Source organism: Opisthocomus hoazin, chromosome 6, assembly GCF_030867145.1.
Source record: "Opisthocomus hoazin isolate bOpiHoa1 chromosome 6, bOpiHoa1.hap1, whole genome shotgun sequence".
Lineage (NCBI taxonomy): Eukaryota > Metazoa > Chordata > Aves > Opisthocomiformes > Opisthocomidae > Opisthocomus > Opisthocomus hoazin.
Window position 1 is genome coordinate 21,031,064 of NC_134419.1, and position 18,603 is coordinate 21,049,666.

At 41.2% G+C, this 18,603-nt stretch overlaps 1 protein-coding gene across 5 annotated transcripts in view; it reads left to right on the plus strand.

Moving 5' to 3' along the window:
• Positions 1–11,196: 11,196 nt before the first annotated feature.
• PTBP2 (polypyrimidine tract binding protein 2) overlaps positions 11,197–18,603 on the plus strand; it is a 56,726-nt gene continuing 49,319 nt past the window's right edge. For 3 of the 5 annotated variants that reach the window (XM_075424978.1, XM_075424979.1, XM_075424980.1), the window contains exons 1-2: positions 11,283–11,366; positions 13,052–13,082. In XM_075424978.1, the coding sequence (XP_075281093.1) occupies positions 11,359–11,366; positions 13,052–13,082 (39 nt within the window). In that variant the 5' untranslated portion in view covers positions 11,283–11,358. Of the gene's footprint in view, positions 11,367–13,051; positions 13,083–18,603 lie in introns of all 5 variants that reach the window. The other 2 variants (XM_075424982.1, XM_075424981.1) reach the window with 2 other exon arrangements.

Below are 18,603 nucleotides of genomic sequence, written 5' to 3' on the forward strand. Positions count from 1 at the left end.
TTGTTTGCTGTATCAGGTCAGCTTTAAATTACAGCTAACATACCATGAATTTCCTGTGGAGCATGAGGAATAGAAAAAAATACCAAACATTAGCTTATGGATTGTTTTCTGGTGCTTTTTTAGCTTTGCAGCCTAAGGCATGGCAGAAGTCACTAGTTCTACTTATGATAATGAAGTCTCGTCTTAAGACAACTCAGGCATTCATACTCAAGACACCACAGCTCCACGCTCACCAAACCACTCGTACCATACACACTCTCCGAAAATCTTGTGTGGAGGGTGGGAGTAAATTTACCAGTCCAGGCTTGAGCAAGAGCCTGGGAAGGGACCTTGGTATTTTCTGATGGATTGATGTAAAGCGCTGGGTACAATGCTGGGAGAGTTGTAGATGCAGAGAAGCTCGACAGTGGCCACAGTTAAGGATCCAGACTACGGCAGCTCTGGGGCTGTGCATTGGCTGCAGGAGGTGGGAGAATGCTGCTGGCATTCTAGTTCAGGGGTTTTGGTGTTTTGAGGGGCAGTGCAGAAAGGTTTTTATGTGCAGCTATTTTGGGCAGATTGTCTTCAAATGGTCTCAGAAGGTATTTGTAGCTTTTACTCAAATTTTCTAAGTGTTGCCAGCTGCGTTGTACTGTATTTAGTCAGTGACTGAAAAGACTGTAATAGCAACTGAACACTGTAACCTCATAATCTGGATTTTTTTTCTGATATTAGCAGAGCCACTATTCATGTCTGCCTTCTAGCATGCCAACAACTTCTACTTTTTAAGGTTGTCTGTTCTTCTAAAACTCAAAACCAGATGAAAGAAGTCGGTCATATAGGGTATGTCATTTGGGTCAAATTTGCCTCCTACATATACATATTGAATCCTGCACTACTGCATGCCACAGGAATCACAGTTCTGTGAAACTGATATGACAAAAAGTATTTCAGCTGAGTAGATCTGAAAGAATAATTTTATCTAGAATATTTAATATAGAAAGATGTTTAAGTGATCCCAGTCAAACTGCTGCTAGACAAACAGACAAGTGGGGAGAGCGTGTACAGTAAAGAAATTAACAACCAGAATGGCACAATGCGTCATCTTAGCTGCATTTTCCTATGGCTGTTTATGATACCCAGATCCTGAAGTGAGAAGCGTGTGAGGCTAGCATGAGACGATAATAAGGAAGAGGGGGGAGGCACTATGTTGTTCAATATCCACTGTATTTTTGAGTGTTGGAAGTGCGTGAAGATGGTTGGCACCGCTGTAGGTTCACACAGCCAGAAGCAGAGGCTGACTAGAACTCTGCTTCCATGAGCCTTACAGGTAAGAAAGTGGCCACTCAGGCAGGCAAATACGTATTTTATCTTCTTCTTTCTGAATTTCTCAATTTAAAAGAGGCTGTGTCTCTCCAGGTTGCTTTAAACTCCAATGTCTTACCCCAGAAATAATTTTTGGCTTGCCCTTGGCTATGGGTCAGCTGCAGTTCACTTACACTCCAATAGCTACTCTAGTGCCATAGCAGTCAGTCTCTTTAAACGATACTATAGATCCACCTCCTCACATTGCTCAAGGAAATGCCTCAACAGCAGTCATCTTAAAGGCCATGACGTTTCAGTGCAGCGCAATGAACAAATTGTCTTCTCACTGTTTCCTTTCTAACCTATATAGGGGCTATTTACTTTGCTTTGTTGTCACATCCATGCTTCTACACCACTTCCTTGTAAAGCTTTTAACCAGAAATGCCTCCATGGACTGTGCTAGTTGGAAAAAATTTGGAAATGGATTCCCGTCCTGGAAAAATCGCCCAGATTAAAAAAAACATACTATTCTGAACTGGAAAATATACTGCAAAGCTGCTGTTATCTGTGAAAACCAAACTTTGCAAAAAAGGTAAAGGAACTCCTTGGGAATATAATTCACAGAAATATTTCCAACAAGCTCCACTCCATGGAGCTTTTCACTTATATCTTTAAAAACGAAGAAGCTGTTTTCAGGTCAGCAGTGTGTACGAAACTGCCTGTCCAATCCTGAAAGAGTATACTGCCACCAATACTTTTTATTGCTAAAAATATTTTACTACTGTAGTTTAATAACTTTGTGATTATGATAAACGGTTTTAAAAAATCTTTATTCCTTCTTGTAAGAGAAGTAGGGGGTTGATCACCTCTACAACTAACAAAGGTGCAGTCATTTCTCCCTTTAAGAACACCCTATACTCTGCCAAGGAAATACTGCCTTCAATTTTAGGAAAGGATTATTGCTTTCAAAATTTTCATATCAGTTAAGAGATTTCATTTTCAAAGATTATCAGTCTGGAGGAATGCCCCTTTGAGGATTGCCTCACAAAAAGTGGTGCCTGCTTTGAAGATTTTCATTTTTTAAAACACAGTCACATTTCTGGGGTGTCCTCTTTGAATTCTTTTTTCTGTAACACTTAAAAAGTTTCCATTTTTAATATCTTTCGCCACCATGGACAGCATCCATTTGAAAATACTTTTCCTCTATGATATTCTTTTTGATAATTCATACACTCTTGTAGAAGTCCATAAAATAATCCCTATTAAAAAAGCTCAGGAACTTAATGCTCTTCCTACATAAGATGTAAAACAGTTTGGAAGAACTTCTGTAGGATGGTATATTATGAGAGCGCAGTTTTGGAAAATTATACAAAAAATAATTCCATTTGCTAAGATCAAACAGTAATGTGTAAAGGTGAGCTTATCTGTCACTTACATGACCTTTTAAAAATTACTGTGAGACACTTTTTACTCCTTTTGAATTATTTGAGTTCAGAGTTCATGTTCTGGTATTCCTGAAATCTACAGCAGAAGTCCCATTTCAGCCCAGCTGTGCAAAGAACATTCTTTGAAATTGCTGTGAGTTTTCTTTCTTTGTTTCAGAACGTATTGCTTTAATTTACTCTGTTACTGGGGATTTGGAGTCTTTTCCATACTGGTGTCACGTTTTTGAAATAATATGTTTTCCTCGTTTCTTTTTTGTCACATTTTTACCAATCATAGTTATCACAGCTGTAAAACTAGGCAACCTCAGACCTTGTACAAGACTGAGCTCACTGTGTATGTTACCTAAAGTCCTCTGTCCGATGTTGGTCTGTGAGTTAGACAGAGGGTGAGTCAAAATGCATCTATGCAGCCACTTAATCTTACATCTAAGCCTAGTTTGGGGATGTTTAGTCAGGCTGTGGCTTAAACCTCTGGTCTGAGCTTGCTCCTGTCTGCAGGACTCAGAGCAGGAAGGGCTCTCAGACTGCAAATGAGCAGCTGGAGGCAGGAGGGCTGGGGTCTTGGGTATGTCCTCTGATAAAAATGACTGTGAGTCCATCTAGGTAGTTTCAATGCAAAGTCAAACCAGATGAGTTTAGATCATCTGCAGCAGTAGATTTGCTTGATTTTGCACTGGAACAGAAGAAAAGCCCTCCACGCCAAAGCAGGCGTATCGGATGAGGAAGCTGATCATTGCCACCTCTCAGCCACCAGCCACCACCTACCTGCTGAGACGTTATGCTAGACTGGGCACTAACTTGCACAAAGCAACAGCCTGCCAGGGAGTCACTGGGCTAAACGCTTGGGCTCAGTTAAGTTAGCCATGCCCTTATATAAAAGTACCGTTAGCCAAAATTCAGGCATCTACACTTTAGCTCAAAAATAAAAACAGTCTTGAAGTCCCTACATTTATACTGTCACATCCTCAAACGGAGAGCCAATCAGTGTTACCTGTAACACTGACTGGCAAAAGCTATTGTAATAACAAGGGAGTCTCTAAGAACTAAAGCCAGTCTTTTCTGATTGTGTGTCTTTTATGTAACTCATACGTAAAAATAAACATCAAATAGTAATTAAAAAGTATTGCGCTTAGACTTTTTTTTAATGGGTTGTATGACTGTCCAGTAGGTGGGACAGCTATTTTGTCTGCAATGTAAATACCTAGGCTGGTAAAAGCACATGCCGTTAAGGGAGCAGTCCTCATCAGTAGTGGTCAGCCATATCACAGTCAGGTGAAAACTAGGTTCTCGCAACCGATTAAATTACTTTAGTAAAATACTTGGAAAGCAATCATAGCTTTAGTGTTGGAATGTTTCACCTGTGTCTCGTAGAGTGCCAGGCCAGCACTTAGACACCTGTTTGTGACAACAGAAAGTACTACACATTTTTTAGGTCAAGAAGCAGAGAACTTTCTACCCTTTGTCTTATAGCCTCATCGGACATCTTTGCATTCAGAAAAAAAAAAGACTTATTTCACTTCTTTTCCATGACAGAATACAGCACCCTCTTCCCAGAGCTGCAGCCCTGGCTGTACACGACCCACAACATGATCTTCACTCCACTACCAATCAGCTGAGGCAAAACACAAGAAAACCCTATAGTATGAAAGATGTTTGCAGTCACCACTGGTGTATAAGGTTTGTAATAAAAAGTAAAACTGATCTCCAGCCCCGAAGAAAGTAAATGTACGTGTATTTAATCAAAGTGGTAGAAAAAGCTGAATTTGCTCTGGAAAATAAATTTCCAGGTGGATATAGTACAAGCAAGAGAGGGAAAGTGGGCAGGCAAATAATAAACTGCTTCTCAAGAATGGACCTTTGGACTCCTATGAATGTTTACTGCAGTATAGTACAAGCTACGATGTTGCATGTTTTGGTGTTTGAGATGGTGGAGAGCGGTAACACTCCCATCCTGCCCAAGATAAGCTGTCTTCCTAGCAAGGATGCTAGAAATAGAATGCTGGAGAGCACCCTGTGGGATTCAGACCAGCAAGACAAGTTCTGGCCTGAACTTGAAAAGGAGACATTTGTTTAAGGCACTGGGCTTGTAAGAGCTACTCAATAGCTTCAAAACTTAGTTGAATAAAAAAAAAAGTAAATCAACACAGACTGCTGGAAAGAAATGTTGATTAAGGATATTGTTTATAGGAGCACAAAAAGATGAATAGCTACTAATAAACATTGGGACTTTGCTCAAAGGCATCTGGGTAATTTATGAAGTTGATAAGAACTGGCTTAAGATAGAATAATGTGGTTTAATATAACAAAGACTGGTAAACTGAATGATCAACCTTTCCCATAATATCCAGAGGATGTGTTGTACTAAGCAACACCACTCAATGACACTACTATTAAGAATATGAGGAAACTAAAGAGACAGGGTTATTTAGATTGGTGATAGGGACAAAGGAAGATTTGTTACTGTGTAGGTGCATCTAATAGCAAAAAGTATCATATTCTTCGAAGAAATCACTGAGTTTTAGCATAGTCTGACTGAAACAATGAGATATGATTTCAAAAAAAGAATTTGTTGAAATTCTCTGCCCAAAGCTTTTGAGAGAAACTAAGCTGACACAGGATTAACAGGTACACTATTTAATAACTTAATAACTTATTAATTATTAGTTATTGATACTAGATCATTAAAAGATATTAAATGAAAGGCTAGAACAACTGGTCTATTTTTTACAGTAGACGGAGGTCACTGGTAGTGTACCACAGGGACCTGCTCTGTTCAGCATATTCTTAAATGATCTGGAAAAAAGAGTGATTACTGAGGCGACCAAGTTTGCTGATGATGCTGAAATATTCATGGTAACAAAAAGAAAAGCTGACCATGAAGAATTGTGGAAAGCCCTCATGATACTATGTGACCAAATGATAAAATGGCAAATTTAATTCTGTGCTGAAAAACTGAAGTAAAATGCAAGGGAAAAAACAAGTCAAATTATACATGTGAAATCTTGGAATCTAAACGAATGACTTCCACCCAGCAAAGAGTGTTTGAGTTCTGGTGGGTTCTGTGAAAACATCAGCTCACGGCTTAGCAGCATTCAAACATGCAAATTAGATTGGTATTATCAGAAACAAAAGAATATAAACTCAGAAATAAACCAGAAAGCATTTATTATGCACCTATATAAAGCCATTGGATTTGTAACTTGAATAATGAGGACAATTATGGTCTTCTAGAACATGATTAGGAAAGGTGTAGAGAAAAGCAAAAACAATTATTGAAAATATGGGTGACTTCTAATAGAGGAGACATTAAATTTACTAGGACTCTTGAAATATAACTGAAAATGATGTGATGAATGTGTATACATACATGATGGCATGGTTAGGTGAACAGGGAAAATTATCCATCTATTTTTCTTAAGAAAAGAACTGATGGACATTGAAGGAAATTATCAGGCAGTGGGCTTGAAACAAACAAAAGAAAATATTTCTCACACAATGATTTCTTAAATTGCGCAACTTGTTGCCCTAAAATATTGTGGTTCTCAAAAAGTGCTCAGGCAAATTGTTGGACAAGATATTCTCTGAGAGTGTGGATGCTGTTTTTTCCCCAGCAACTCCAGGGACTCAGTCTGGGACAATGTACTGCAGAAAATATCCTTGTATGCTTTCTAATTCCTACAATCTCTCACTAAGCACACACGACTAACTACTCATACTGCTGCTGAGCTACGCAGACTATTATTTACTAGCTGTCCTTGAAATAAAAAGGGAACAACCAATGAAAATGAAACATCTAAATAGATCAAGATACATTGGCAGGTGATTTGAGACAGCCAGCATGGCTTCACCAAGGGCAAGTCCTGCCTGACCAACCTAGTGGCTTGCTGTGATGGCGTGACTAGATCAGTGGACAAGGGAAGAGCTGTGGATGTGGTGTATCTGGACTTCTGTAAAGCCTTCAACACAGTCTCTCACAACATCCTTCTCTCTAAATTAGAGAGATATGGCTTTGATGGGTGGACTGTTCAGTGGCTAAGGAATTGGTTGGAAGGTCGCAGCCAGAGGGCAACGGCTTGATGTCCAGATGGACACTGATGACAAGTGGTGTCCCTCAGGGGTCCGTACAGGGACTGGTGCTGTGTAATATTTTCATCAATGACTTAGACAGCGAGATCGAGTGCACCCTCAGCACGTTTGCAGATGACACCAAGCTGAGTGGTGCAGCTGACATACCAGAAGGATGGGATGCCATCCAGAGGGACCTGGACAAGCTGAAGAGGTGGGCCTGTCTGAACCTCATGAGGTTCAACAAGGCCAAGTACAGTGTCCTGCACCTGGGTCGGGGCAATCCTTGCAATCAATACAGGCTGGGGGATGAAGGGATTGAGAGCAGCCCTGCTGAGAAGGACTCTGGGGTACTGGTGGATGAAAAGCTGGATGTGAGCCAACAATGTGGGCTCGCAGCCCAGAAGGCCAACTGCATCCTGGACTGCATACAAAGCAGTGTGGCCAGAAGATCAAGGGAGGTGATTCTGCCCCTCTACTCCACTCTGGTGAGACCTTACCTGGAGTCTTGCGTCCAGGAAAGACATGGAACTGTTGGAGCAGGTCCAGAGGAGGGCCACAAAGATGATCCGAGGGCTGGAGCATCTCTCCTCAGCACAAGAAGGACATGGAACCGTTGGAGCGGGTCCAAAGGAGGGCTACAAAAATGATCCGAGGGCTGGAGCACCTCTCCTATGAGGACAGGCTGAGAGAGTTGGGCTTGTTCAGCCTGGAGAAGAGAAGGCTGCGGGCAGACCTGATGGCAGTTTTTCAGTACTTAAAGGGAGCCTGTAGGAAAGATGGGGACAATCTTTTTAGTAGAGACAACAGTGACAGGACGAGGGGTAATGGTTTTAAACTAAAACAGGGTAGGTTTAGGCTAGATATAAGGAAGAAATTCTTTACAATGAGGGTTGTGAAACACTGGAATGGGTTGCCCAGAGAGGTAGTGGAGGCCCCATCCCTGGAAACATTCAAGACCAGGTTGGACAGGGCTCTGAGCAATCTGATCTAGTTAGCGGTGTCCCTGCTCGCTGCAGGGGGGTTGGACTAGATGACCTCTAGGGGTCCCTTCCGACCCAAAACTTTCTATGATTCTATGATTCCTGTGAGGAAAGGCTGAGAGAGTTGGGGCTGTTCAGCCTTGGGAAGAGAAGGCTGCAGGGAGACCTTATTGCGGCCTTTCAGTACCTGAAGGGGGCCTATAGGAAAGATGGGGAAAATATTTTCAGCAGGGCTTGTGGGGATAGGACAAGGGGTAATGGCTTTACACTAAGAGAGGGTAGATTTAGACTGGATATAAGAAAGCAATTTTTTACAATGAGGACGGTGAAGGGCTGGAATGGGTTGCCTAGAGAAGTAGTGGAGGTCCCATTCCTGGAAACATTCAGGGCCAGGCTGGACGGGGCTCTGACCAACCCGGTCTAGTTGAAGATGTCCCTGCTCACTGCAGGGGGGTTGGGCTAGATGACCTCTAAAGGTCCCTTCCAACCCAAAGCATTCTATGATCAATGATCAAAGGAAATTATTTTGGAAAACAAAATATTATTGCAGCAATAAGATTTCTAGGATTTAAAATGTATCAAACTTTTGTATAGCTAATAATAATATCTACTCTTAAATTTTGGTTAGAATAAAATGGATACAGGACATAACCCCTCATGTTTTATAATATAACAACTGAATGTGGAAGGTTTTGCTAGAGGCGTTTTACTGAATGGTTGCCTGTTACTGGACATGTTAGCCATCTTCTGAAATATCTGCAGGACTTCAGCGAAAGTTGACAGACCCTAAGGACAAGGGAGGGATTTTGGCAACAATTTTTTTCTGACCTTCTATAACATGCAAGAGACAAAGCAAAGACATACTCTAGCAACAGAGAAAACAGATGGGCAAGTCATTGTTTATACTACCACAATGTCCAAAATATGGTCGAAATTTTACAAGGCATCCAAAAGCATACAAGTAATAATCTAATAGTACAAAAAGGCAAAGCTATATGAAGAGGAAAGTGGAATACAACGCTGAACAAACAAATGAGCAAGAGGATGCTGCGGCATTTTATTAGTAACATACTGATTGTTGGTAACTTTTTCTCCATTCTAAAATTAAATGCTCTAGATAAAATCCTGATTGATTAATTATGATGTTTATTGATGGTTTCAGGGGCACCAGAGTTTTGCTCTATAAAGTCACGTCCGTTATTTCACCATGATTTGCAAACTCAGTTCCAGTGTCTCTTGTGCTATAAACACTCAACACGCACTCCTCAGTTTCCCTTATATGGAAGAGCATCTAACTCAGAGGATAAACTGAATGAGTATTAGCTCACTTAATCAGATAGATTCTGGTAGGTGTCTTGAAAGAAGGAGAAAACAGGAACATTACAAAAGAGATGAGAAATGCAAGTTCAAAGATGGCATTACTATAAAGGCAAAGGAGGTAAGCAAGACAGGCAGTGAGACAGGTAACTCGAATGGAAGGACAGATTTTCTACTAATTGCTAAGAAGTAGTAGGACCAGTACTTCCACCAATACAAAACTGGACAAGATGTATTTAGATTTACAAGGACAAAAAAAAGACAAAAAAATCCAGTACAATGTGGCAACAAACAGGAGTGAAGGCAGTGGCAAATGAGAGAAACCAACTCTAACCCCAAACTCCAATGGCGCAAAGCCTACTAAACATGCCAGAAGCTACAGGAATGATACATATAGAGTAAATATAAAAAATTCACTGGATTTATAGAGATGGTTGTAAACAATTCTAAATCTCTGAATTCCTCGAAGTTACTTTCAAGCATAATACTTTAACACACGACATCAGTAAAGAATACTACAACCAGCTACTTTTGTTTTTAAAAAACATAAGGATGTTGAAAGCAACAAAGAATAGCATTTGGCATGATGAACATTATGCACAATCTAAGCAAATGAAATGTTTAAGAGGGATTATATAAGAATGAGAATAATAAATCATTTAGTCTAGTGGTCAGTGATGGCTGCCAAAGGCAGTTGCTGAAAGAGAAGGTAGTTACAGATAGCCAAAGAATATTGGCATTTAGGAGAAGAAGTATTACTTATTTTCCACCTAGTAAATTGCTGCAGAGAACCAGAGTGACTTTTCCAGAACAGAACAACAAGAAGTCATGGAGTAGCATGAGAATTTGCATGTACTCCTAATTATTAAGTTAGTTACTGGGCTGCTCATGGGGTCAGTGAGAGGAGAGGGAGACAGGGGTAGTGAAGCATAATAAAATTCTCCAGTTATGGAGATACGCATAGCTATTTGGCTCTGGAATTCTTTATCAGGTTTTACTGCAATAGTTTCAGTGATGGATTCCAAGGGACGCACAGTAACCTGAAAAAAATCAAGTGTACTCAAGTAATGGGCTACCTCCTCAAAACGTATGCTTGAAAGTAGTACAGCCAGATCAAAACACAGAAAATACAGAAGATGTTTTGAATACTGTTTAATATCCTTCTGAGTTTGGGATGTTTCTGGAACATTTGGATCACATTTTAAAATTTTACTTCATAGGTATAGAATGTTTAGTTTGACTTTTCATTTGAATGCAATCCAGGATTGTTGCATGAACAGCTCTTTCTGGGAACTCTGTATCAAATATTGCAAGCTTCGTGATGAAATATTGAGACCTGGCATGAAATAACAGGTGGGAAAAGCATATTTTCTAACGGCCACATCAAGCAAATAGTTCGTACCCTGACACAGTAGTTTACAGAGAACCATGGTGACACCGATTTCTGTTAAGAAACTTCTTAACTCATTGCAATAGTTAATTTGTACATTCATGTTCATCATTTTTTTGAGTAGTGGTTAGCTGTTCAGGCAACACGTTGGTTGCTTATAAATGACTGTGCAGCCGAGAGGACCGAGCGTCGCGGACAGGTCTCCCTGTCAGGGCTGGGCCCGCCGAGGGGCCGCGCTGCGCCGGGGTGCCCCGAGCTGGCGCAGCCTCTCTGAGCGCTTTCCACGACGAGAAGGGCCAGGCTCCCGGCGCTGGGACGCGCTGGCACCGAGAGCGGAAAGTCTCTCCGCGCACCAAGCGCGGTCCGGCGGGTCAGCTACGGACCCGGGCGGGACGGCAGCGCCCGCCGAGGTGCCCCCGGAGCGGGCCTGCACCCACCGGCCTCGGCCGCTCTCCCCGGGCAGAACCGCGAGCCGAACGCCTCTGAGGCAAGCACACAGCCGCTCCCGAAGCGGTGCACTGGGGCAGCACAGGCCGAAGCCCCCTCACCACCAGCGGCTCCCGGGAACGCAGAAACCCATGGGCACGGCCGCCCCCCGCGCCCCACTTCCCGCCCCAAGCGGGGCAGGCTCGCGCCACCTCACAAGCCGGCTTGGCCCCGAGAGCTGCTGGCAAAAACTTCAGCGGCGCCGACGGCGCATGCCCAGGCGGCTGGCGCATGCTCCGTAGCGGCGAGGGACGAGGAGCGGATTCGGGCACTCGGCAACGTTCGGCCGTTTCCGTGCAGGCCAGGCCGCCATTTTCTCGCAACCTCCCCGTACCCGTTGCCTGCGCGGCTGTCTGTCCCGCTTGTCCGCGCATTGTCCTGCTCGGCGATGGACGGGTGAGTAATGACCGGGGCGGTGGGGGCGAAGGCATTGTTCTGGTTGTGCTGCCGGTCGGTAGTGGGACCTGTCCCAGTGCTGGGGCTCGCTACCCGCCGCGGCTGGCTGTGGGCGGGCGTGCGGCGCGAGAGCGGCCGCCGCCCCGGCGGCGGTGGGGACCGGCGGGCTTGCCGTCACGGGGTAGCTGGAGCCTGAGGGTGGTACAGTGGGTGTGGGGAAGAGGAGGCTCAGCCTGTCCGTGACGCGGGCCCTTCGGTAGGGTCTTCCGTTTAAATTGCCGGGGGCTTTGGGCCGCCTCCTGTTTAGCGTAGTGCCTGAGACGCCGGCTCTCGCTGTAAAGAGGGAGCGCGATCTACCCCCACCCATTCCCTCCAGAGCCCCTTGTCCTCGTCTCCTTCCTGCTGTTGCCTTCTCTCTCCCCCCCAGCCGTGGGGTGAGGACCGGCGCTGTGTAGGGCTCGGGTTTGTTTTGGAGCTGGCTGGAGGGGAGGAGCAATACCAGCCGGGGCCAGATGTCGAGCTCTTTTGTTTTCAGAAACTGCCTAGGAAGCCCTCTGGCTTGCTCCCCTGCCCAGGTAGAGAGATGCCCTTGTGCTCGCTGGAGACTGGCCCTGAAAGCCAGAGAAGGGAAGGTTGGGAAGGAGTTAGCCGTACGGGACGGCGGGGCCCTCGGCCCTGGCCGGGAGCTGGGGCGGTCAGTGGCTGTGCACAAGGCCTTCTTCTTGTTGGACCTGGAAAATGAGGCTGGTGGTTGTAGCCTTCATCAGTGTACATACAACATGTTCCAGCTTCCAAATTTCCTATGAAGTTGTTTACTGTGCTTCGAACAGAGAACAATCTCTTTGGTATGCTTTAAGCATATAACCCTTCAACTGTGAAAGTTTTAAAGACCTTTTATGGTTAGTTGTGATTATAATGTTGGGACTTACAAATCCTGAGAAGTCTTGCCATTAATGAGTATTACATTATGGAATGCTTTCACATATTCATGCTTTGCTTTCTTTTTTTTCTTTTGTTTGTAGACTTAAGTTTCTTTTGGGATTGTGTTACACACTGTGAGTTATGTCACAGACTTTAAGAAAAAGATGGACCTTGACATGCCTGTTGCTGGGTTTCATAAAGGTGTACCTGATTAATTAAATTTTAGATAGGTGTACCTGCCAATGCGTTCTTTTTTTTCAAGCTAATTTCAAAAAATGTGTCCATTGCTTTTTGCTGTAAGGAATCTGTAGAGTAGGCTGTGTTGCTGAACTAGCTGTTTAGTTAATAGGGTTGTGTCAGAAAAGTTTGTAGAATCATAGGTTGGAAAAGACCTCTTAAGATCATCAAGTCCAACCATCAAGTTATGTACTTACTTTTAAATTCTCTTATTTTCACCCTATGATCTCATGTAGTCTAGAAACTCAAGTTTCCTAAATAAATTTCCTGGCAGTGCTGCTCTGGAGTAGTGTTTACTTGAAACTTGGGACTCTGTTGGAGATGACTCTAAGCTGGGGGAGCTCAGTGGCTTTGTAGGTTTCATTTGTACTTTCAGTCCTGCTGTGTTCTCTGAACATATTTTCTTAATTGGAGAATTTGTTGGCTATTTCAGTTCCTCATTATTTTGGTATTGCAATACATTGAAAAGTTGGTTTTATGAGAATAAATTGGTTGACTTGTGTTTTTGTTTTTTTCTTTTTTTACAGCATTGTCACTGATGTTGCAGTTGGTGTGAAGGTAGGATGTACGCTTAGCAAATAAGGGGGCAAATTGTTGATACAAAATGAACTACTTGGAGCATCAGTAATTGCCAGTTGTAAGATTTTGACTAGCGATTGTCAGTTGATATTTAGTCAGCAGTGTATGCTTTATTAACCAAAAATCCCTAGAGGTAAACTGGAGACTCTACACAAAAGACTTTTCTAGTCACTCAGCTGTAAACAGTGGTTCTAGATTAATGTAGTGGTGTCAGCCTCTTATATTAAAGCTTAATTTTACAGACTTTTTCCAAAACAACACTTTGTTATTGTTGCATGGTGACTGTAAAAGGCATGTTTTTCTCCCCCCCCCCGTTACAAAACAATTACCACTGAAGTTAAAGAAGTGACTGACTGAAATAGGACACAAAAATATGGGAGGTAGATTTTTTTTTATGTAGATAGAGAAGTGGGCGTTTGCTTTGCATTACTACTTATTTCTCAAGTTCAGTTATGAGTTTATCATATTTGTTATAACAAGGAAAGAGCTTCCAAATGATTGTTAGTTTACTGTTTATTTCATTTTTGTATTTAGATCTGTTGCAGGAATTAGATCAGTACTTTGTGGAAACAGACTGAGAAATAATGAGAATGCAAAGATATATGGGACAAGGGAACTTTAGGTTATGTTAATGAATGCGTGCAGTAGTTTCTATTTCAGTGGTAGAGATGTAGATGTTTTCTAGTGCCTATAGTTAAGCCTCTACATTTGTCCAAGGACTTTATAGCTATACTACGTAGCTGCCTTTTCACCTGAAACTGATCTATGTTAACTGCTTGGTAAGCCAGGTTTTGTCTAGTAAAGCTCTTTGGCTAAGATTCAGTATTGGTCCTGCTGGATTTGGACTAGTTCTTATAGAATACAGCTGGCCTGTAGATACAGCAGCTACTCTTGTCAGGTGTAACTGTATTATGTTTCTGAGCAAGCTTGCTTCTAGGAGGACCTGTAAGAAGTCAGTTACATAGATTCTGGACCCATCTGGTTCCACATGTTTGTGCAGTATGGGAGACAAACTTAAAATCACTCTCTGAGTGAAGACGAAAGTGTGCTTATTAAAGGACTTCTGTGGAAGCTAATCCCAACCAGAGTTACAAACTGGCACAATTGTTTCTCTGTTGCCTGGGAGGATGGAGTGTTAACTGATTAAAACTTTAGGAATGTATTTATTAGTTTGGAGGAATACCTGGGGAAGTTCAAGTCTCAGAAGTAAACTTCCCCACGTGAATGGCTTTGGGGCAAAGTAATTTGTAGCTTGCCCTCAATCTTGTTTATTGAAGAAGCAGTTTCAGGTAGACCATGTATTGCTTGAAGATTAAATTGTGACATTCTCACTTCAGGACAAGTAAATGGGTTCAGTATTCCTTCCATTCTTAACTATGAATGACTTAGAATCTTAGAATTTGAGTGTTCATGAAATATGTTGTAAGTATGTAGTGTGAATTTGGAACCATATTTTCAGATACTAGTCAGACAATGAAATAAAGACACCCCAGATGACATAACTGCTTCTTTCTGTTGATTGTAGAAGTTATATTACAAATATAAGAAAGAAGGCAAGACAGATGTATGAGAGTTAGTGATTAAAATAAATACGAGGAAAAGCACAGAGGTGTCAAAAATGTGTGCTGTTTGCCTTGTAAAAATGGACTTGTTCTCTGGATTTTAAAAGGAAACCATTTGTACATGGAAATAGTGGGAATAAATAAAAACGTTGATGGTTTTCTGAAGAAAGCTGTGAAATATGGGAGGAGTAAACTGGATTGTATTCTGGAACTTCTGTAATTATCACAAGATACAAATAAGAATGGAAAATGGAATTTCTCTCTAGCTGATATGTGCATTTTGGGTAGCAGTTGAAAGCTAACTTCAGCCATGTTTTGTGGAAGGCCATGTGAAACCTTTGTCCTTTATGTTCTCTGGTGACTGTTCATTGCTCTTGATGAACTGATGTTTGAAGGTTGAGGAGTGCTTTGCTTTACTTATATGTGGTATATAAACAACTGGGATCATGCATCTGGCCTTTACTTGGCTGTTTTATGTGGGATGCTTTGGGAATGTGTAGGGAGCAAGTTTGGAGTCGAAGGAGTTGCATCATCAGTTTTAATGCTCTTTTGACACTGTGTTTATTGTGGCTTTGTAGCTGTTGGAAGTGGGCAGGGATTTACCTGTGTGAAGTCAACTCATCCAGGATATTTGTTTGATCTGATGCTTTCTTGAGGTTTTGTACCTACTGCGTATATGATGATGTTATACAGCATGTCTGTGATATATTCAATTGTACTTGGAGAAAGGGATTGTGATGTATGACCCTTCTCTTTGGAAAATTTGCTTTATTTTATCATCATCAGTCATGTCAATACAAATTTTAAAATTATATTAACTGTTGTATGGCTGGTTTCTTGAACAGAGAAGTGAACACGTTACATTTTTAAACCCATTCGTAAAAGAGTAATAGTGGAAGTTAACTACTGCAGTCTTGGAATTGTCTTTGAATTAAAAAAAGGCTTTTGAGCTTTGGGGACTACATGTGGACAAGGCAAGTGTAAAGTAAAAGGAATACTTGCCTATAATGTTTTATTAACAGTTTTATATTCTCAGAGTTACCCGACAAATGAGACTGCTACATTTGAAGCTATTACCATTTATTTGTGCTGTACGCTTTGATTTGATTTAAAACATTTTTGTTCATCAAACTGCCAAATGTTCAACCTTGATTTTATTTACGTGTTGAGCCACCAGGAATCAACAACAAAAGCCTAGGAAAATGTAAAACTGAATGGAGGTGGAAAAAATGACAAATACAGTTTGAAAACTTGGTTTACATAGAGTAAATGTGGGGGTTTGTGCAACTCAAAATATGCAGTGGGAGCGCACTTGACAGCTAAATCTCTGAGGAGCAGCATGCTTTAATTTCTGAAAGTGTTAGAACACATCAAAACCCAGTCATCTTGTAAGTACATATGAATTATTTCGTATTTGATTTTGTCTGTAATGTCTTGTTCTGCTTACGTAGAACTCATGGAGGCAAGTAAATGTCACTGCACACAGTTCACCCCTTACGTTACAATTTACAATACAATACAAAAAGCATGAGCTTTAGCTCTGTGTCTGATGTTACTTTGTGAAGTCCCATTGCGTGTAAGCAGTTTGTGTAAAGTGTTTTTGAACAGAACTAAGTATTCCAGCAATAAGTTTATTGCATAGGTCATTGATTTCTTAAGTTTTCAGTTTCTTGAAGAAATTGGATACATTTTAAATTTGTTGATTTCTTTGTGCATAGTTTTAAAACTTGCCTTATTATATAAAATGTTTGTTTTTTTTTAAAAAAAGGTACATCTCAGTTGCTCTGGTTTTATTGCATGAGGTCCTTGGTCACTAAAAGTGAAATGGTCTGCTAGTTAGCTTCTGTTCTCAAACTTCTCATTACTCACTAGCTCTATAGGTTTGAATATCAGAATCGTATAACTGTAGTTTGAATTGCTGTCTTGTGTTCTCTTTACAGTTATGATGCTTTAATCTGGATAAGTAAACTAATTTGGCACTTGGAGGGGTAGAGTGGTTTTCAACTGATCAAGTGAATGTATGAAGTATATAATATATCTTTTCTGTGGAGTAATTAAAAGAACCTTCAGACGAGTATAAAATGTGATGTAAAGCATATACACCACACAGATGCAGGGAATAACTTAGGTGAACTTTGGTGCATACTGAAGGTGGTAGTTCTCCTTTACTGTATTCCAGTGTGTGCCACGTCAGTCCAATGTTTTATCTTTCTCCTGGATGGCATGCATAGCTGTGCAGTCAGTGGGGCCTGAACAATCGAGTGACTCATTTTGTATACGTGCATTGCACATTTCAGAATGGCTGAGGTGTATTTCTGCCTGATGGGAGAAAAGCAGCAGTCATGCCTTCGTGGATGCATTATTTGCTACATAGCATTTGGGAATTTGTGATGTTATTGGCACTGCTTTGGGCTACACTGGCCAAAAAAAGAGCTTCAACAGCCAAGCGTGAACAGCCCCAGTTATACCTAGGAGGGGAAACTCGGGTATTCCTGTAAACATAGTTTTGTAATGTTTAAAAATGTGGGAATGACCTTTTCCCAAAAAAGTCAGGGCATCAGCTTTTGCAGTATGCTGAAGAAAAGACGGAATTCTATGTGTATATTTAGTTGGTTATGTGAGAGTTGGATAGAAAATGCTAAGAAGCCCTGTCCTAGTACTTTCTAACAGCTTTCCGAACAGTTATGTGTCACTAAGTTCCCCTTTTTCCTGGTTGGTGAAATGTAACAGAGGGGAGTGTAATAGCACGGAGGAAGGACGGTAGCTAAAACCAGAAGAGATACGAGCTGATAGAGAAAAGTAAATAGTGCCTGTATGTGCTCTTGAAGCATTGTCCACTTGTTTTTTCAAGCTCAGGTTCTGAGGGGTAACGTCTTACAAAATTATACAACACTGGCCCTTTTTTGTGACTAATAACTGGGAGTTTCCTTTTGGTGGAAACAAATATTGTGGCTGTATGGTGACTTTTTCTTTCACCTGTACACTGTATAATGAAAACAAGTGTAGAGAGAAGTCAGCTAGAAATGCTAGCAAGTTGCCAGAAGAGAAGTTTAGACTAAATTTAAGAAACGAGAAAATGTGTTTAAGTAGCTTTTTCCTTTCAGTGTCTTTTTCTGAAATCTACTTTGCCTTCACTGTTGTTGTTCTAGATACTCAAATAAAAGGAAGGAGGTGGTAGGATAGAAACTGTTTGACTCATTCATAGGGACAAATGCTGTGTGATGGTCTGTTTTACTTAAAATATTAGAATGATAGTTTTGAGCTATCTTTGCACATCTAATAAAATTACTAGTAGATTAGACGGAGTCTGCTAAGGGCAGTGGTACGAGAAATGGGTTGTTTGTGAATTGGAGGAACTGTTTTAATTTTGTGTTAGCTAGGATAATGTTTTTAACTAAACTTTACTGTTCAATAATATTTAGTTGTAGCAACAGTAGACAGCAAAAAATGTGGAGAACGTTCTAGCAGTGAAGTAGGAATGAAGTGTGACCATGTTCAGAAGTTTAGAACTGGCATCTGGATTTGTTTTTTCAGCAGTGGTATGGGAACATGACCTTGGTGACAAAAAAAACTTCTTACATGAAAGACATCTGCTCTCTTTTTAACAGTAGCTTCTGTAAATTGATCCCGTTTGAAATGAGTTTCATATCTATTCCTGGAACAGTCTACTGCAATTCTTTTTTATTCATATTTTTTTTTCCTTAATGCTCATTCTGCCACTGTAATATGTGTGGAAAAATAAGGAAAGCTGAAAATGTAGAGAAAGGATAAATGTTGAAAATTAGTTTGTGCTCTGTAGCAAGTAGGCATGAGTGTAAGGAAGGCCTAGTACACCTATTTAATATGTTTTGATGCCTTTCACTAATTGGAAATCACCTATTTTTTTGTTTGTAGTAGAACGCTTATATATGCATGTAATTGAGGGGGTTGTAGGGGTA